The sequence below is a fragment of the Urocitellus parryii genome, chromosome 1 (assembly GCF_045843805.1).
Source record: "Urocitellus parryii isolate mUroPar1 chromosome 1, mUroPar1.hap1, whole genome shotgun sequence".
NCBI classification, from domain to species: Eukaryota; Metazoa; Chordata; class Mammalia; order Rodentia; family Sciuridae; genus Urocitellus; species Urocitellus parryii.
Window position 1 is genome coordinate 62089499 of NC_135531.1, and position 22058 is coordinate 62111556.

Here is a 22058-nt window from a genome sequence, read left to right on the forward strand (position 1 = left end):
TCCTGTCCTTTACGTTTTCACAGCACAAGGACTATAGGTTTCCTTTTGGAGTTTTAGTCTTTGTATATAATGCTAACCGCAGTTTATCCTTTGGATAAATGCCATAAAAGCAGGAAAAAAAAAATCACACTATGCCACCCACTTCTTCCAAGAATTAATTTCCCTTCAGTATCTTATTGCTTTTGCTTTCTTTACTCTTCTGTATTTTCAGGCTGTTGTGTTTGCTTATTCATTTTGATTTATATTTTTCCATAGGGTTTTTTTTGGTGCTGTTGCTATCTATGTTAAGATCAAACTAATATGAGTTTACTTAGCCATACTGAAAGCAGACTACTGACTTATTCTAAAATTCCTTTTAATATTGGGTAAAAACATTTTAAAGTAATGAAGCTTATTATTTAATTATTCTTTAAGCACACAAATACATATAATGTGCTAAATTTTATAAAAATAAACTAAGACATTCTCTAAAACTAAATAATCTAATGAAAATTCTAAGAATGTTGACTGAGATATTCAGACCCTAAGAAATAAAGTCTATGAGTAATTATCAATATTTCATGAAAAGCAGCCTCAGAACACTAGCCTGGTTTCCCTAGTTCAATTTTAAAGATGGCTAAAATAAACAAGATAACTTTTTAAAAATATTTTGGTGAGTTATCATTTTAATTTCTGTTTCCTATCCAATGACACATACAACTAAAAAGTTGCATGTGTTATGACACATACAACTAAAAAGTGCTATCAATTTGATGGTGCTTAAAACCACTCTTCAATATTAATTTTCACTGATTAATTTTCTCAACCTCATTTTCTTGAGAAGTGAGAAATATTAGAGAACAGAGTACAATCTTACAGGACACTTCAACCATCTGCTTTTATATTTAATCATTTAAAAATAACAAGTTATGTGAAAAATTTAAAGATACTTTAAAAATCACTGCATTTTCATCTCTGGGTGGTAAAGCCTACTGTGGTTATCTAGAGGTGTCATTCTAAAATATACAACACTTCAGAAGCTGAGATCCCAAACTCCCATTAATAATACTGTTCAAGGAAAAAAAATCTGAGTGCCAACATATTGTCTTTCAATTCACTGAAAAAAAAAAGAACTGAACATATTCTATAATTTCTAAATAAGGAGTGCTATACTGCATTATTGGTTATTTGTAGCTATGAAGAAAAGGGTCAGTGAAAGAACCTTTATTTAGTTTTTTTCAGTATAGATTAGCATACTATTTTATATCACTTTTATAATAATCTATAAGCTATCTTTCTCTCTCTTTCTCCCTCCCCCCGACACACACACACACACACACACACACACACACACACACGTGGCCAAACCAAATAGAAAGTCACAATATTCTAGGTGTCATATAGTACATATGACTTGTACCATACCACATAGATTTAGAACACAGGGAGTTAACCCTGAAACTTACTATTTTATCAATAAACACAAAACTCAACAGCAAACACAGATCTTTCTATCACTCGTATATTTTTTTAAGTATCTCACATCTATAAGACACTTGGAAATGATTACCTAGTTTCTTTGAAAGATGACTTAAAATGGAATGATTAAATTTAAATCATGAAAATATGTTCCAACAATTATAATTATCTGATTACAAATCTTGTATACCAAATCAACCAAAGCTGCAATAATAAAACTCACATTAAATTAGGGATGAAAAACATCCCAATGTCTACAGAAATGAATCTGAGGATTATAAAAGGTAAACACCAGCTTTCTAGAGAATGGATAATGACGTATGGGCAAGCAAAGGCACACAGCTGGAGATAGACACACACAGCAAACACACACACAAAAAGATAAAACAGATGAAAGAGACACTGAATTGCAATAGAGAGTCAGAGTGATAAAAGACTGAAGGGTGTCAGAACTAGAGAAAGGCAGAGAGTTTTAGGGAGGGGGTCAAATAGAAAGAAATAGAAAAAGAAAATCACAAAGGCAAAAGCTAGATACAGAGAGAAAGGGAAACACTGAGATAGGAGCATAAGGCCTACTGTGATACCTAACTGTGAGTGTTCAAGAATCCTTTTTCAATCTTATTAAATAGGCAAGTCCTTTAACCATGAAAAATAGCAATTCAGATACAGAATAAAAGATGGAACAGTTTCCATTTCGTATGTAAAGGAACAAAATGACTCCTTTAGCCAATGGTTGCTTAATAGACTTAAATAAGTATTCTAAACTACAAATCTGGTAAATTATCCCACCACTGAGAAGTTTTAAGTGTTCTCCCTTTTACCTATAGAACAAGGTCCCTAAACTTGACAGAGCATATGAGCTCAAACTGCCTAATATCTTAGCCCTTTTTATAACAAAATACCATAGACCGGGAAGACTATAAACAATAGAAATTCATTTATCATGGTTTTGGAGACTAGAAAATCCAAGATCAAGGCATATATAGATTTGTGCCTGGTGAGGGCCTGTGTTATAGATGGTGCCTTCCCACTGTGTTCTCATAGAGTATAGAAGAGGCAAGTGAGCTCTAAGGGGTCTCTATATTTTATAAGGGTCCTAAATCCATTCATAAGAGCTCTACTCTCATGACCTAATTACCCACTAAGACCCTAACACCATCATACTGGTGAAGTATCAACACATTAATGGGAGGGGAGCAGCGCACAAACATTTCGACCATAGCACTTACCTTTCACCTTAAAAGTTTCCCCAAAACCTCAACCTATCTTATGGTTCTGACCCTCTACATTCCTCTTTCCTTATTCTATATAGTAAAGCATTCCTTACAAGCTCTTAGTCAATTATCTTATCCTTTATGAAAGTTTGTCTAACCTCCTTCCTCCTACTTTAGATCTTCAATACCTCCCCTGAAGTTTCACTGTATTTCAATACTTCTATAGAAATCATACTACATACTATTGCATTTTTAAATGCTTTTCTCCCATAGAATACCTTTTTTTTTTTGCATTATTACTATCTAACATTGAACCCCAAACAAACAGGTCCTAGTAATTGTTGAATGTACATGTTAAGGCACGAACAGACCTTAATTATTTGATCAGAGTAAAGAGGAAAGTACTTATTAGATAGATTGACTAAAGAACATCCACTTACCTGTTTGGAGTTGGTTAAATACAGTTTTGCTCCCAGATTTAAAATCTGCAGTTTTACCAGATCATCTTCACTAGTGAAGCTTTTAGCCATCTTCCTCAAAACATCAGGGGCAATTTTAGGAACTCGTTCACAGTTTTCTCCAATTAGCCAAAGAATACTTGCTCTAGCCACAGGAACCTATTAGAAACAGATTATAAGAAAGAGATATAAGAAATAGATAATCGCAATCTCCTTAATATTAGTAGTATAGGAAAGATTTTAAATATTATAAAGAACTTAATTCTACTTATTCTTTAAGTGCATATCCAGGAAGTACTCTTACATTTATAAATTTTCTTTAGTTATCAAAAAATAAGAACTCGGGTAATCTAATTAAAATGGATTTCAAAGAGAAGGCCTTAGAAAGATTCACACAGTAAAAACCACTGGTCTGGAATCTAGATTCTACCAAAGGCTGGAAAATTCTTGGATCAAATCTGACTGACCATGCAAATGCTTCTATATTGTTTATCACTGCTTTTGTGCTACAAAAGTAGAAGTGAGTCATTGCAATGAAGATTATAAGGGCCTCAAAACCAAAAATATTGATTACCTAGCAATTTATAAAAAGGTTTGCTGATCCCTGCTTTCGAGCAACAACTCTCAAACTTCAATACCACAAAAACATCTAAGGTTCTTATGACAGGTTTCTGTGGTGAAACTCAGGAATCTATGCATTAAGAAGCATCATAGATGATTCCTAAGACAGGTGGTCCACAAGCCACATTTTGAGAACATGTGAATAACATTGTCAACAGATCCATTTAGGACTATGATTCCAAATCAAAATTGTTACTACCCTCTAGGTATATTCATCTACAGTATCAGAAATAAATCAAACTGTAGATCATCAGTGTCTGCTTGTAAAATCATAAACCCTTGCCTGTTATTTGGTCAACAGAAGAAATTGAGATAAATTTGTTCAACACTGCACTTGGTATTATGTTTTAAAAATAAAGTACATTTCAATATAATTTGTTTTCTTAAAAATCACTGCTTTCCTACAAATTGGAAACCTTCCATCAGTACCATTAAGACTAACATTTTAGCGTATGCAAATTAGTTTTATTACTATTTGCTTATTTGTATCCTTCCCTATTCCAAAAGGAATTTGAGAGGGTATGTAAATTAGGTTCTGTGAACATTTTCACCTCACATAGAAAATTTGCCTATTACAGTAAGTGCAAAGGCTGAAGGCTGTCATTAAATGGTAGCATCATGAGAAAAGACAACACTCTTTTTATGAAGTCTTTTTACAACTTCTCAGTCTTAATATTTTTCTGAATAGTTTTCACAGTAATTTAAAAAGTGAGAATAAGGACCTTTCCATACTAAAATTTTATCACAATTATCTACCATCTCAAATTCTTTCAAAATACCCACTTCCTAACTAACATAAAAATATTAACAAATATGCAGATTGAATCATTCACCAGAATCAAAATGAGGTCATCAGAAAAACTTTAAAATACAAAGAATAAATATATCTATGATTCCTAACATTATAACAGCTTCATCTTTAAATTAATACTTAGAACAAGTTTAGTAAGATACAAGAAATCAGTCTACTTATGAAATAAAAAAAGGTCTAAGTGCTATTACAAATCTATTCATGCAGTGTGATAAAACTAATATCCTTACTGTATACTGATTTCTGGAAAGAAAGAGGTTATTTCTAATGTTCCAAAGGTTACACTGCATTAAGACCTTACTCCCAATTTATTATTTTAAATTGGGCTAAAGAATAGTAATTGAGTGGTACATTAAATTTTCCAGTATGGAGCAATTCAAGTTGCCTTCAGTAATGAAAGGCTCTTCTAAATAAGAATATATGAGCAACTTCAGATTTCAGCTATGCTAGATTTATTTTTCTTAAATATTTTATTATATATTACTAGAATAAAAACTAGAATTCTATGACATCACAATCTATTTCCCCATTTGAAGCAATTTTCTTCTGGTAAGACACAATTCTCTTTTGTAATTAAAAAGACAATCCAAAATGAACTAAGGTTTAAAAGATTTTGTTCATATTCATAAATATACCAAGATTAAAATAACGACATTCAATACTCTCTGCATTCATAAGGTATACATTTAAAATCTCCATTTCTAAAAAAATGTAATGCCCACAATGAAAATTTGTGGGCATAGTAGTGTAGAGGATATTTAGAATTTTCTAAGAACTGAGCTAATAAAAACCCCATGTAGTAAATATTTTTAAAACTTGTAAGAGAAAATTACTCTACAAAAAAATTTAAAAATCAATGCAAGTATATTTATACCAAATTCTTGGTAATGGCATTTTATTAAAAAGCTTAGGAAACTGACAAAGACAATACTTCTGTGCATTTTGCTAGAATTGGAATCCTAAGATTTTCAGATTCCAGCCCTCCCTCTCTTTCAATCAAGTCAACAGTACTCTCATTTGCACACCACTGACACTATGAATTCATGGCCACTTACTGTAAAAGATTTGAAGCTATCAAATTAGAAAATTAGTCACTCTTTATTCTCCATGATTGTTTCAACCACAGAATAAATAGGAAAACTGAACTAAAACGAAGCTAAGAAACAAACCCACATAGGCATGGGCACATGTGTACACACAGTCATACGTGATACAATACTTTCATTATGAACCTCTGCTCTTCAGTATTCTCAAAGACAACTGGATTGTAAATGACTTAGCCTGATTCTTTATTCTAAATGCCCTTAGCAAGTGGTTAAGTGCACTTTTCAAATCTTCTATGAGAAGGCAGGTTCCACTGCCATTTTAACACATTAAATTGCCTGTGGTGAGGGGCGAGGGGATTCCTTGTCCACCACAGCAGTTATAGAAAGACATCTAGAAATATTTTACAGATCACTCTGTAAGCAGATCAACTTAAAAACTATTGTGTTTCAATACCAGCTCACTGCATAGTGCAACAGTCTAAAGTAAATTCTGCAAAAGCATCAATTTTTTTAATTCCGATTCTGTCAACGGCAGAATCAGTAGACATTTAAACAAACTGCACACCAACAGCAAATCAGATGCAATATTCTGTATCTGGACTCAGTATACATTAAAACTTAAGCCTGAGTTACATTAGGTTGGAAGGGCAAGGGAGGATAACTTATGAAATGGAAGGAGTCCAGTGAGGTACCTGGGCAAGGAAGATATAAAGTGCTATTTTAATATTACTTAATAGTCCTCAAAGATACATCTCCCAATTGTTCTTTTATGATACAAAACCCGCACCTGTCCCATTAAACGTTATTAAACACCAAAAGTAGTATTTATTAAAAATAAATGGCACACCAAAAGATAAAACATCCACAATCCGAACATATATGGTACTATACTTTAGGCACAAATATATTCAATTTGAATGAATTCCAAAAATAGAGTAAATTTAAACTTTAATTCTCAATTTTGAACTACGCTATGTACTTAAATAGCCATGGAATCAAAGTCTTCAATATGATAAAATCTACATTTCCTTCTTTTAAAAATTACATAGCTGGGGCTGGGGTTATGGCTCAGTGGTAGAACGCTTACCTAACACGTATGAGGCACTGGGTTCGATCCTCAGCACCACATAAAAAATAAATAAATAAACAAAATAAAGGTATGCTGTCCACCTACAACTAATTTTTTTAAATTACATAGCTAACATTAATGAGACCTTACAACTTGCCAGGCACTGTTTTTGAGAACCTTATGTAATTTCTTAGTCCATCATTGATAAGGTTCTATAAAATAAGCTCTACCATTATTCCCACGTGACATACAAAGAAACCTGAGAAACAAAGGGGTTATAAAGCTTGCCCACATATCATTGCTTGTTAGTGGCCAGAAACAAGATTGGAACTCCAAGTTTGAATCCAGAATTCATACTGTTTTACCGAGAAAAGACAAAGTGAGTACAGCAAATTAGGAAGAAGGTCAGCCAGCAAGCCAAGACTGGTTCTGGCTTCAGATTTATCATATGTATCAAGGAGGTAGATAATTTCATCTCAATGAACTTCACTTACTCTGTCCCTTATTCTCCTGCTACATTGTGCCACCCCTGCTACTTCCACAAGAGCCAGACTTTTCAGGTTTGAATTTGAACCCAAATCATCTGCTTTTCAAATCTATCTCTTAGACCCTACACAACACAATCTTTATGAGCAGTTCTGGCTCTGATTATTAGAATCAACCATAAGAGTAGATATGAAGACAAAGTAACTCACTGGCAAGGGGTAGTAGAAGCTCAGAAGCTAAGCAACTGATGTGAGTCTTACTATTATAGTATTAGCTTTAAGATAAATGTGTAACTGCCCTGCAAGCTTTAATAACTCCCTAAATTGGGAAAATAAATTGCCACCAGGTATATTTAAAATTGGTCAGAAAAGGTAGGCTTTTAAACCTTGAAATCCACTACCTTTCACTACACAAATATCTATCTGAAGAGATTCAGAGTACAGATTAGCCCTTTTCAAAGAAGGAAACAATATCTTTATTCTCTTGCAAACCACAAACCTACAAGAGAACAAACCAACACTCAAGGGTCGGGCATAGCAAAAGGCAAATACAATAGAGAAGAAAATGGATGAAGACTTAGAAGAAAAACCAGCAGTGTGTGTAATAACAGAACCCAGAGAGAGAGAATTTTTAAAATGGAAAAAGTAACTAGCAAAGTGAAATACTAACAGAAGATCAAGGAATAAATGGAAAAAAAATCATCTAGTAGATTAAGAAGGAGAAGATAGTGACCTTGGAAAAAACAGAATTATTGTTGTTCTGTGAAGTCAAAAATCAGACTGTGATGGGGTGAGGAATGAGTCTGAGGCAAGGAAATGAAATTATTTTCAGATAATTTCTTCAAAACATTAGTTTTGGATGAAAGAAGAATATGAAGTAGATAATAGCAAACACATATGGAGCCCCACTGTGTGCTAGGTAATGTTCTAAGCGCATTATCTATAATAACTAATGTAACACTTACAATACTATGACTTAGGCTTTTTGTTTGTTTTTTACTATCAGGGAAAAGTAAGGTATAAAGGCTGCAATGTGAGGATATAGAGCTGGAAGTAGGGGCTAATTTAATTTCTTCACATAATTTCAGTTTTATAGAAGAGTTGCAAGAAGAGTAAAAAGAATTCCTGGATGTACTCCACCCAGATGTTCCAAATGTGAACATTTTACTGCATTTGTGTTATTGGTCTCTCCACATATATGTTGCTTACTCAATTGAAAAAAGCTATAGGCATGGGTATAATTTCTTGTTATAATTCAAAATACTTCCATGTAAATTTCTAAAAATAATGAAATGTTTATATAGCCACAGCAAGATAGTTTTAAAATTGATAAATTAAACACTAAATCAATACTGCTGTCTAATCTGCAGATTTTACTGAGGTTCTGAGTTGCTCCTACAATAGAAAACCCCAAATTTTTATGCCGCATAGTATTGTCATGTGCTAAATTTTTAGTCTCTTTTAATGTGAAATATTGAGATTTTCTTTGTATCTCATAACACTGACATTTTTTAACAAGTATGTTATAGAATACCCTCAGCATGGATTTGTCTCATGCTTCCCAGTGATTAGATTCAAATCATTCACTTTTAGCAGGAATGCAAAGACACGGATGCTGAGTTCTCTTCAGTGTTATCATATCAAAAGATACACGATCTCAATACTAACTATGTTAACTAGGTTCATTTTGTTAAGATAGTGCCTGCCAGTTTTCTTCATTATAAGTCACTAGTTAAACTTTGTAACTAAGAAGTAGTTTATGAGAAACACACCTTGAGATAGTGCAAATATCCTATTACTCCTCAAATTTTCACCTGCTAGTTTTTAGTATTTGTTGATAATTATTGTCTGAATCAATTGTGATGGTTGGCAGATAGTGATAATTCTAATTCCATCATTCCTTCTACATTTATTAGTTATTTTTGAATTGTAAGAGTTTCCATTTCTCCTCTATTCATTCATTTATTGATCCATCCGTTTATTGCCCTGTAGATTTATAGTCTTACCTATTCTATAGGTTATAATTCTTTACTATCATTTTGTTGTTGTTGTTGTTGCTGAAATTGGCCAATGGGAGTCACACTCTCCTCCAAGCTGGCTATTGCGTCCTTTTGACATGTGTCTATTCTCTGAACACTTTCTATTTTCTCCTTTGATGGTGGTTGTTGGTCCAACAAACTGTTGCAAATTCACTGAGTTCTTTATCCTAGCTTTCAAAACAGCCATTTCTTTAAGAAGTCCTGGCTTCTTTTAAGTAGAGAATGGTACTTAAAAACCAAAATCTATCATGAAAAGAAATGAAGTACTACATCCTACAACATGCATCCTACAACAAGCTGAGTGAAAGAAGCCAGAAACAAAAAGCCACATATTGTATGACTCCATTTATATGAAATATCCAGAATAGAAAAATCCATACAGACAGAAATAAGAGTAGTGGTGGCCAAAAGACAGAGTAAAGGGAGGCTGGGTAATTTTGGAAAAGGAATTTTTTTCCTTAGGGGTGATAAAAATGTTCTGTAATTACTTAGTGGTGATAACTATATAACCTTATGAGTTTACCAAAACCCATTGTATCATACACTTCAAAAGCATTATACAGATTTAATGCAATTCCCATTAAAATCCCAATGACATTCCTCTTACAAATAGAAAAGGCAGTCATGAACTTCATCTGGAAAAATAAGAGACCCAGAATAGCTAAAGCAATCCTTAGTAAGAAGAATGAAGCAGATGGCATCACTATACCTTAAACTATACTACAGAGCAATAGTAACAAAAACAGCACGGTATTGGCACCAAAATAGACTGGTATACCAATGGTACAGAATACAGGACACAGAGACTAACCCACATAATTACAGTTATCTTATATTAGACAAGGGAGCCAAAAACATACATTGGAGAAAAGACAGTCTCTTCAACAAATGGTACTGGGAAAACTGGAAATCTATATGCAACAAAATGAAATTAAGCCCCTATCTCTCATCACGGACAAAACTCAACTCAAAGTGGATCAAGGATCTAGAAATTAAACCAGAGACACTGTGTCTATTAGAAGAAAAAGTAGGCCCAAATCTCCATCATGTCAGATTAGGCCCCAACTTCCTTAATAAGACTCCTACAGCACAAGAATTAAAACCAAGAATCAATAAATGGGATAGATTCAAAAGCTTCTTCTCAACAAAAGAAACAATAAATCAAGTGAATAGAGACAGAATGGGAGCATATTTTTACCACACGCACGTCAGATAGAGCACTAATCTCTAGGATATATAAAGAACTCAAAAATCTTAACACCAAAAAACAAATAACCCAGTCAGTAAATGGGCCAAGGAACCGAACAGACACTTCTCAGAAGATGGAAAGCAATATGGAGATTCCTTGGAAATCTGGGAATGGAACCACTGTTTGACCTAGTTATCACTGTCCTCAGTCTATACCCAAAGGACTTAAAAACAGTATACTGGCAGGGACACAGCCACATCAATGTTTATAGCAGCACAATTCACAATAGCTAAACTGTGGAGCTAACCTAGATGCCCTTCAGTGGATGAATGGATTAAAAAATGTGGCATATATACACAATGGAATTTTACTCAGTAATAAAAGAGAACAAAATCATGGCATTTGCAGGTAAATGGATGGCATTGGAGAAGATAATGCTAAGTGAAGTTAGACAATCCCCAAAAAACAAATGCCGAATGTTTTCTGATATAAGGAGGCTGACCCATAGTGAGGTAGGGAAGTGGAGGATTAGATGAATTCTAGATAGGGCAGAGGGGTGGGAGGGAAAAGGAGGGAGCAGGGGATTAGCAAGGATGGTGGAATGTGATGGACATCATTATCTAAAGTACATGTATGAAGACATGAATTGGTGTCAACATACTCAATATACAACCAGAGATATGAAAAAATGTGCTGTATATGTGTAATAAGAATTGTAATGCATTCCGCTGTCATTTTTTAAATCAATAAAAATAAAATAAATAGCTTTTATTTCATTCAAAAAAAGATGACATAAATCAACCAACAAATATATGAAAAAAATGTTCAACGTCTCTAGCAATTAGACAAATGCAAATCAAAACTACATTAAGATTTCATCTCACTCCAGTCCAAATGGCAGCTATTAAGAATAGAAACAATAAGTATTGGCGAGGATGTGGAGGCAAAAGGCACACTCCTATATTGCTGGTGGGACTGCAAATTGGTGCAGCCAATATGGAAAGCAGTATGGAGATTCCTTGGAAAACTGGGAATGGAACCACCATTTGACCCAGTTATCCCATTCCTCAGTCTATACCCAAAGGACTTAAAAACAGCATACTACAGGAACACAGCCACATCAATGTTTATAGCAGCTCAGTTCACAATAGCTAAACTGTGGAACCAACCCAGATGCCTTTCATTACATGAATGGATAAAGACAATGTAGTATATATATGCAATGGAATATTGAACTCATCATTTAAAGAGAATAAAATCATGGCATTTTCAGGTAAATGGATGGAGCTGGAGAATATAATGCTAAGTGAAATTAGGCAATCCCAAAAACCAAAGGCTGAATGATTTCTCTGATTTAAGGATGCTGATCCATAATACGCTGGGGGCGGGTATTAAATGAACTCTAGATAGGGCAAAAGGGAAAGGGGGAGGAAGGGGAAGGAAGGAGGCATAGGGGTAGGAAAGATGATGGAATGCGATGATCATCATTACTCTAAGTACATGTATGAAGACACAAAGGATGTGATTCTACTCTGTGTACAACCAGAGATATGAAAAATTGTGCTCTACGTGTGTAACATGAATTATAATGCATTCTGTTGTCATATATAAAAAATTAAAATTTTTTTAAAAGTTAAATTTTATGGTATGAAATTATATATATAATATATATATTCACACATAATTATATATAAACATATATATAATATATTAACATATAACACAAATTTAGACCAACACATATATGCACACTTATACACTACATAACATTGCTAAAAAAAAAAAGTCACAAAGGTCACGTTGCTCTCTTCATTTCCAATCCAACACTGCACGGTTCATGCCATCCTTTCCCCTTTTCAGGTCTATAATTCTCTCCTAATAGTATGAAACTTTAGAACCAGGATTTGAAGCCAGACACCTCAGCTCTCTTAACCACTACACTGGAGAATGACCATTTATGTTGACAAAATATAGTTTACTGAACACTAAAACTTCTTAATGAATACTCACAGTGATACTGTCCAAGAGCTTGGCCATATGTTTAATAATTTCTCCATGTTGTACAGGTTGCATTTGCAGTAATTTCTTTATAACAACTACACTTTCAGCAACAACTATTTCTGAAAGAGACAGAGATTATTCATATTAAATATGTATAATTCAATTTAAATGCAATATGCTTGATGAAATGTAAAATTAGCAAAATATTCTGCATGTCTTAAAAGACTACATGAAAAATACAACTGTGAATGCACACTCAGACTTTTTGGGTAAAAACTGTCTTAAGAAGACGACTTAACTTTAATGTTTAACCTCTGTTGCTTTCTCCTAGCTTCTGTTACCCTTTTTTCATCTTTGCTTCTCTGTCAAGAAAGCAGTTGAGGTTGTATTATGCTGCTCATCATATTGTACAATTTCTGTGGCTTTTAACCAGAACTTGTAAAATTGTATTTCGATTCCCACCAAATATTAGTCACAATCAAATAATTATTCTCTAAACAACATTTTATCCATTCAATATAAAATAGTAATTAAAATTTTTTTCATTAAGTATTGTCCAGAAAAATGAGCAGTTAAAATTAATTGTAGTAGGAAAGGCATTACTGTAGAAACAACATGGACTCCATGCTAGAACACAGAGCCAAAAAGGGTGGAATTGTGAGCTGGACTGCCTCTATTTGTTTTGTAAACCCACTCTTGTCTATCTTTCCCTAACTCTATGCCCTCGGAGACTGACCTGTAGACTCCATCAGGCAGACTCCAATGTCCCTGGCCTCAAGCTGTGTATAGGCAATAGGAAGCATAACAGGGGGTAGGGGGTGAGAGGAGCATTTATTATTAGGAATTCTTTCCCTGCTAGCATCACTAGTAGCACCTGCATTCATCCACTGAAAGTCTCTATTCCTGTAAGTAGATCTCTCCTATAAGATCTAGGAGGTGGCTCTGCTCCCCACACACCTCTTTAATCCTGTGTTGTAAAGGCTTTCCACTATTGCTAGCCATTAGCCCAAGGGTGCTACACTATACCTTGTTGGTTTCCCTCAATCCTGCCCACACCTTATAAACAGTCCTTCAGTAACTTCTCTTTAATCACCCCATTTAAATGTGCTGTTTCTTGCCAGCATCTAACTAACATAATTAAATGCTACTGGAAGTGGCAAAGAAGCAGATCATCAAATAAGGATTTGGGATTGAGTTGTCACACTAATGTAGCTAATCACTGATCCAAGTTACCTTTTTGGTGGCACCAGTAGAGAAATGTAATATAACTAGCTGAACACCTGACCTTGGGGGATGAATTTTATTTAAACTATTATTAAAGCCACTGACACCAAAGAGGTAAACCCAAGACTGCCTTTACTTATAATTTTGACATTTTCCAATTAATAGTTTCATAGATTTTAGATTCCCTGACACACTACAAAGGTTTCTTTAACTGCATATGAAACACCATGATTTTTGTCCTGTTACTTTTTTCTTTGAGATATATTTTCTTATCTAGCTCCCTTTAATAATACAAACAAAATTCATTATCATTACAATCATTATTAAACACATGTATTTCAAACTGCATACCTCTTACATTGGAATAAAAATCAATAAATATTAAATAATTGTTAATATTAACATTTTAGCTCACAAAACATTTTCATATTTCATTTTCTTCTTATTGTAATATAAGATAGCTACCTTATTATCATTTAAAAGATAAATAAAAATAAATGCACTGGAATTATGCCTTTGTCCAGAATTCAAACTCAATACCAGGGTTACCATTCTATTTCTAATAATGTTCAGTGTTACTATGAGCAGGTTCTACTTTTATATACCACTATCTCTCAGTGGTAGAAGGAAAAACAAGAGAAAGCAGAATGAGACTCTTCATCCAACTTATATTCTGATAGAAAAAAAAATGGTTATGTAAATAAGTACTACACACAGCAAAATATGGTAAGTGTAGTTTTAAAAAATTCAGTATAAAATAATTTTTTAAAAAGTATATTATTATAAAACTTGTCAAAGTAAAAACAAGTGCTGTGTAATTTTAATAATCCTCATGAAGAGGCAGGATTGTCAATAGCTGATACATGTATGTGACATCATTTATCTTTTGGAGTTAGTTTCTTATTGTAGCTGTCAAAAATTACCCCAAACGGGGGCTGGGACTGGGGCTCAATGGTAGAGCACTTGCCTAGCACAAGTGAGGCACTGGGTTTGATACTCAGCATCACGTAAAAATAAGTAAATAAAATAAAGATATTATGTCCAACTACAAGTTAAAATACACACACACACACACACACACACACACACACACAGTGATTTAACACAAGTTTATCATCTTATATTGCTGGAGCCAGAAAGGTAACACAGGTCCTATGTGGCTAAAATCAAAATGTTGACAGGGCTGAAGGTTCTAGGGCAAAAATATATCTCCTGTCTTTTCCAACTTCTAGAGGCTATCCACCTTCCCTGTTTTAAGATCCCCTTCCAGCAGTCACACATCACTCTGATCTTTATTTCTGGCATCTTCAGACTTTCTTGCCTCCTTCTTTTTCTTATAAGGATTATTTTGGATTACTTTGAACCCATTCAAATTATCTACCCACCTCTAGAACCTGAACTTCAGCACATCAACAAAGTCCCTTTTGTCACAGGTCCAGGCATTAGAACCTGGGCAAAAACAAAATTTTTAAGTGCAGGAGGTGGATATCATTCTGCCTGTACCAGGTCCTTCTCATTCCCTTCAATTAATTCCAGTTCCACCATATTTTTCCTTTACATTCCCTCCTGATTTCCAAAGATCTCAGCACTATGCTGTTACTCTACCAGAAGCATAAAATAATCCTATATTCCGAATCTTTCCTAGTCTTCTCTTGGTCCTCAACAATTCTAAAAAGTATAGTCTACTATTATCCCCATTTTACAAACAAATAATATAGAGCACAAGAGAGAATTAACATTCAAACATAGGTGGTATGTAAACAAATAGCTGGCAGCAGAGTTAAGGGGCTGTATATGGGAAGACTGTAGTATATTTATTTTATATTACTGTCTTCTTCTACTAGACTATGACTCCATAAAGGCAGGAATCTTTTATAAGCTAAATGAATCTATTCAACATTTATTAAACACATCAGCTGATTTAAATCCTCAGCAAATGCTTATTGAATTATTTAAAAAAAACTTAACAAATTTTAAAAGTAGTCTTCTACCCCAATCTTTTAGTTTATAGTAGGTGGCAATAGGGTTATTCAGACAAGCAACTTTTTGGTAACATGTACCTAAAATAAATTACTTAGGATAATTGTAAGCCTAAAGAAACATAAATTTCTCCCATTGAAGTTTTGTAAGAAATTTGTTTATCAAATTAATCTTAAAGAATGGTAATACACCATCTTAGAGTAAGCTTCAAGTCTGCTTAGAAGATTCTCCCATGCCAATAAGGTAGAAGTCAACAATACTGGGGGTAGTGGATAACTACAGGTCCCAGTGGGATACATTCAATATCTATAAAAACAAGAGTCTAAACGCTATTCCTGAGACTTACATATACTTTACATATGAAGAAATTATGACATATTAATTTCATAAAACAAAAGATTCAAATATTTTTAGAGCCCCAAAATGTCTTATAAATTTTAAAGAAACTGAAACTTCATTTGTGGAATTTGTTCCTAACTAGATATTTTTAATAAGAAGGGGAAAGAGGTCTATTGTTAGAAAAGGTCACATAAAAATTATTAAATATTACTTCCTGTAGTATTACTGATTTTAATATAAGTATTTTCCTTATTTATTTTAACCCTCACTTTTAGTGAACCAGATTTCCAAACTACAGTTGGTCTCTTACTTATGAATTTTCAACTTTACCATGGTGGAAAATTGATTGACAGATTCATTAGGTACTATACTTCATAGTTTGACTTTGGATCTTTCCCAGAGCTAATGAGAGCAATATGAAGCATAATATCCACTGGAGATGCTTAGCAGCAGCAGTAGTAAGCACAGCTCATGGGCAGCCACACAATCATGGGGGAAAACAATCCATAATATACAGTGTGCTATATAGGTAAGTGAGGATGTTTGATAGGTTAGGTATATTAAATGAATTTTTGACCTGATATTTTCAATTTATGATGGGTTTATTGGGACACAACCCTGTCATAAGTTGAGGACCATCTGTATCACAAAAAGTATAGTATATATGATAAAAAGATAGTTAACTCACATATTTTGGGCTAACAATAATTATGCAACCATAACTGGACAATTAAATTAAAGTGTGGTAATATTTAAACAACAACAAAAAATTTTTTTGAACAACAGCAAAGCACTCATTGATGTAAACAGAATTTTGATTTGCTAAAAACAAAAGCCTAAATATTAAAACATCATAATTTAAATTAGTATATCCTCCTACATTTTGAAAGTGATTATAAATGATGTCAGTCCTCCATTATCAAATTATGACAGTATCTTTCCCTAAAAATGCTATAGGAGTAGAATATTTATCTTTTAAACCAAAGTAAAAAATATTTTTGGAAACATTAATATTACGTTGAAGCAGACAACTTGAAAATTTCACATTGGAAAAAAAAAGATCAAAAACTAAAATTGATAAAATCTCAATATAACTTTTATTTGAGAGAAATATTAGTATCCAAATTAATTTCTGATACTTTTTGTATGCAACTAAATTTTAAAAGAACAATTATTCTAGGGAACCAGGCTTGATTCAAAATCTTGATTCAAAATTAAATGTCTCAGAATTATTTTCCCAAGGAGTGTTTTTATTTGGTCACGAGGAAGTCATTATTAAAGGTAAAGGAAAATACAAAACTGTTTTAAGGTCACATTTTAAAGTGTGACCTAAAAGCAGAGAGAAAAAGGATACAACTGTTAAAAACTGAAATACATAAGATAGATGACATTTATTATCCATCTCCTCTAATTACCTTATATAATAGACTTTTTATTTATCTCCATGACAATCTTCATTGGCACTTTAAAGTTTCAACATTATGTCTAGTAAAATGTTCTACTGTATAATATCTTGAGTTTATAGGCCCAAATTGATAAATTTATGTTTACAACAAAAATTATTGCTACTTTGGAATAAATACTGTTTCAATTTTTTTACATGAGAAATACATTACAGTTTTCTTTTTAAAAAAAATCTGCCATGTGGGAAAACATAATCTACATAAGGTCTGTGAATAGCAGAATTACCGTAATGAAAAGTTATATTTTCCAATAAAATATTAAAAATATTTTTTGTTGTTTTACTGCTATGTCATATATATCTGTATCTAGACATGACATAATTATATTTAAAATTCCACAAATAATTTCAATGATTTTACAGAGAAAATTAGACTTTTCATCTTTTAAAAATCTCATTTTAATTAAATACATAATGAACATCTTCTAAATAAATTATTTGAAAGGTAAAAAGGTAACTCACCTTTCTTTTTCTCTATAAATGACCCCACTTATTCTAAAGTCATAGCCACAGAAAGAACTGACAGTTTACCACTGGTCACCTATTCTATTAGATATTACATCTAGTTTCTTAGATTGCTTAGATACTATTTGGCTTAAAAACATGAAGTAGTCCAAATTGATAGCTTTTAAATCTATTTAATCTTGAATATAAAATTATTAGATATATTTCTGGGGGAAAATGCAGAAGGTACGCAGTTGATATATTTTTGAGCTAGCCACTTCTTCAGGTTGTAAAGTCATTTGCCTGCTTTTAGCACCCTCTGCAGGTGAACCAATATTATGCATAACTTAGGTGTCATTAAAAAACAGTAAAATAGAACCCTTATGGAAAGGATTACAATGAAGGTGATTAAATAGTGAAAAAGTAAAATGAATTGAATTTTCTTAGTAGAGGCAAGACAAATAATGTTTGTGAATTATCTAGTTTATTTAAAAAATAGAATATGCATTTCAAGACTAAATCGATATTTATTGTCACCATACTACTGATGAACAGGGAAACTAAAATATAAAAGGTTACAACTTGATGATCATATTAAGAGTATTCAAATTAAAAAGCACTGGAAGATAAAATAAAACTCTAAACTTACCATCCCTGTTGGAGAGCAGACATACCAGGCCATTGAGGCAGGTGTCTGTGACTTCCGAGATGTTGGTTGCACATCTGCCTATAGTCTGAATAGTGGCTGCTGCAAATTGTTTATCCTGACTTTTCACGTAGGTCTAAAAAATATTATTTAAATTACTTTACATATTGGTGCTACCAAGTGAACCCAAAAAAACCCTATTTTACTAAGCTTTGTCAATGCATAAGAATTCCCAAACACATAATATTCTCTAAAGCACAACAGGATGCCCAACTGATGAATCAATAGTTTTTTCTTTTTCCCCCTCTTAAAGAATGTGCCTATAGAAAAGACACATTTTCAAACCAGGCTCATTCACCTGTGGCCACAATGGTTTGAGACTCCAAAACAGATAGTGAGGAGCAGTCACCCAAAGATAGCAATTAGTTTTAGGGCAAGGTTGAAAGAGATGATGAGAATTCTCTCTTTGGAGGTTTCAGTTCATTTAACCACCAGCATCTGTGATCTACCAGGGTGGGGGAACACGACCCACTCTTACAGAAACACTAAATCTAAAAATGGGGCTAAAAGGAAGAAAAGAACCAATATGCTATTAATAGTTTACTTTCAAAGGGTATCAGAATGGTTGTAAAACTACAATAGCTACAGTGAATGGTACTTGAATAAATAAATAAATAAATATGCAGTTTAAAGTAAAACAAAATAATTTTAAAATGTTTTCTTTAAAAATATACTATAAGTGGTATATTTATAAAATTTAAAGAAATCAATGGTTTAGCTACAAAACCAAACATATTTTCACAAAATTTAATCTAACCTATGTAACTTCACTTTGATTAGAACTTTCCTAATTTAAAACTAAGCTTTCATTATTTACAGAAATGATATACTTTTAAAATACATCTTTATATTTTATATATTATTTATAACTGAAATTTTAAATCCCTTTTGACTTAAATTTCTAAGATTTCTAAACTCAAATGAGAAGTAACCAATTTAAAATTAACACTATGGTAATCTAAAATGCAAAAAAAAGAATATATATTAAAACAGTATCTAAATGACAAATAAAGAAGAAAATCTAAGGATATCTTAAAATATATAAATTTAGTAACAATGTTACCAAGAAACTGATTAAATGTTAAGGAAATTAATTAGTTCCATGAAGACCAGTTATATTTTAAAATATTTCTATATAGATTACTAAAATTTCATAAAAATGTATTTATGAATCTTTAGAAAAAACTCCCTATTTTACTCACAAAGTTATTAAAAACAAATTGTACATAACCACAAACAAAACACATAAACAGAGAAATAAGGTATTAAAATTTAGACAGTAATACAAATGAATACAGGAAAGTTAGGGACACAGCTCAGTGGTAGAATGCTTGTCTAGCATTGTGTGAGGCCCTAGGTTTAATTCCCAGTGAAACACACACACACACACACACACACACACCCTGATAAACAAAAGTAAGTACATGATGTTGAAGTGGACAAGAGGAAAAAGGTCATGATAAGATAAAAAAAATGACCAAAACATAATAAAAATAATAAAATTATAAGAATGACACAAGACACTAACTAAAAAAAAGTTTAAACTTTTTTAAAAAAGTAAATAGCAGAAAGATCAGTAAAATAGAGGGAAGGGAACAGGGGAGGGAGGCAAGGTGGGAAAGGGGAAATACTGGGGACTGAATTAGAGCAAATTATATTCCATGCGTTTTAAATTAGGTTAGGAAGAATCCTAATATTATGTATAGTTAAAAAGAAACATTAAAAATAAAATAAATGTAATAAACTTACACTGATGATAAAAATAATCAAATTCAAGCAATGACCTACAGCTACAAGAAAACTGGACAAAAAATTGAAATATTATATTTTCAGGCATGTGAATATAAATGGGCCTATAAAACATCCCAATTTTATCGGGAATTTTTCTAGAAAAAATATACAGCACAAAAAGTATAGTAATCCAGTTTAGAACACCCACAGACATCTCAAAAAATTCTCCTACTCCTGAAAACAGTATAAAATCACATAGCTATAAATAAATATAGTGAACACATAAAAAAAATTAATATAGTCTTAAGGATGAGTATATCAACAAAATAAGTTAAATTTAAAAAGTTGAGGTTTGATTTTTTTTTTAAGAACTCGTTAGTGGGTAGAATGTAGTTTTTCATTGTGAAGAAACTGCTGAGGGGATATAAAACTCACAACAATGATACAAGGCTTTGTATTGCTGTGTTCCACTGCTGAGGTTTTAGATCTGACCCTTCTATCATAAAAGGTATAATGTCCATGAAATAATTACTGAATAATACTTTTTAGAGAAATTTGGGTAGGAATCATCTCTTCTATCAGTACAAATAGTTTAAAAATGCAATTAAAAAATCAATATAGAATAGCTACTGAGGTGAGAGAAGATGGCGGCGGGGAGTGAGTGAGCTGCTCTGTGCTCCGCGCCACCGCCACCGCAGCATATGTTGCTGCTTCTTAAAAGAAGAAGTAAAGATCATTAAAGGAGATCTGTCCACAAGGATTCAGCACCGTGTCAAGAAAAGGGCCTAGATGGAGTGAATCCGCCACGACTTCAGCGCGAGCAGTAAGGCTGCAGCCCCCGAGCTGCCCGGCTCCCTGGGCCCCTTCTCACTCCCCTCTCCGCCTCTCCGCTTCGCTTCTCCCCCGCCATCTCTCCTCCCACGCTCACTCCCTAAATCTAGATCTCAATCTCTTTCCCCCACCCCACCCGCTCTCTCGCGTGCCCAGTACCCGGCCCGCGCGGGCCCCGAGGCGCTGCCTCCCCTCCCCCAGCCCGCACCCCCTCCACGGGGGTCCCGAAGGCCACAGCTTGGCCGCTGCCGCCGCCACCGCGGCTGCCGACACCGCTTTCCGCGGAGCACCTTAGAACAGACTCTTAACCGCGAGAGTGAGCTGCCGAGTAAAATGGAACAGCTGATAAGATGAGTGACAATTTAAAATCTAAATGATCCAACATGGCGGCGGACGCGGAGAGATCAAGTCTCTAACCCCTTCAGCTGCACGGGCATAGGGAGAAGTAAACTGTCAAAATACTGTTCGCTCAGGACCACTAGGCACGGTTGAGCTGAAGTGGAACCCGGGCGAACAGTCTAGCCTTCTCAGAACGCACCGAGCCCGAATTGGCTGCATTCTAGCTCCGGTTCGCCTGCTTTATGTGACTCAGCACTAATGATCCCACTGAAATAACTAGTCGGCCCGCCTGAACTCAAAGAGGTAAAAGCCAACTGAGCACCACAGCCAGACCCAGGGAATCAGGAGTGACTCAGGACTAGCGGCGCAGAACTCCCAGCTATCGCGATCACCAGTGCTGACAACAGGTCCCTTGCACCAGCTATCAGGGGAGTTGCTGCTACCTGAGGGCAAACAAATTCGCTGGGGGCCCTCAGCCCCAAGCCCTACAAACTTAGGGTCTGAGGGAGGCAAACTGAAAGGGTGTGCCCAGGCACCCATGAAAACAGGGCTCCCAGGAGCAGCAGACCTGGCGTGTAGTCAGTATTGTGGTGAGTGTCACAGGTGAGCGG

General features: G+C 33.9%; 1 protein-coding gene across 3 annotated transcripts in view; it reads right to left on the reverse strand.

Annotated features, from left to right (window-relative positions):
* Positions 1–22058, reverse strand: part of Ap3b1 (adaptor related protein complex 3 subunit beta 1) — a 248121-nt gene that overhangs the window by 111071 nt on the left and 114992 nt on the right. For all 3 annotated transcript variants that reach the window (XM_026393221.2, XM_026393223.2, XM_026393222.2), the window contains exons 13-15: positions 18490–18622; positions 12401–12510; positions 3113–3289 (exon numbers count right to left, since the gene is read on the reverse strand). In XM_026393221.2, the coding sequence (XP_026249006.2) occupies positions 3113–3289; positions 12401–12510; positions 18490–18622 (420 nt within the window). The remainder of the gene's footprint in view (positions 1–3112; positions 3290–12400; positions 12511–18489; positions 18623–22058) is intronic.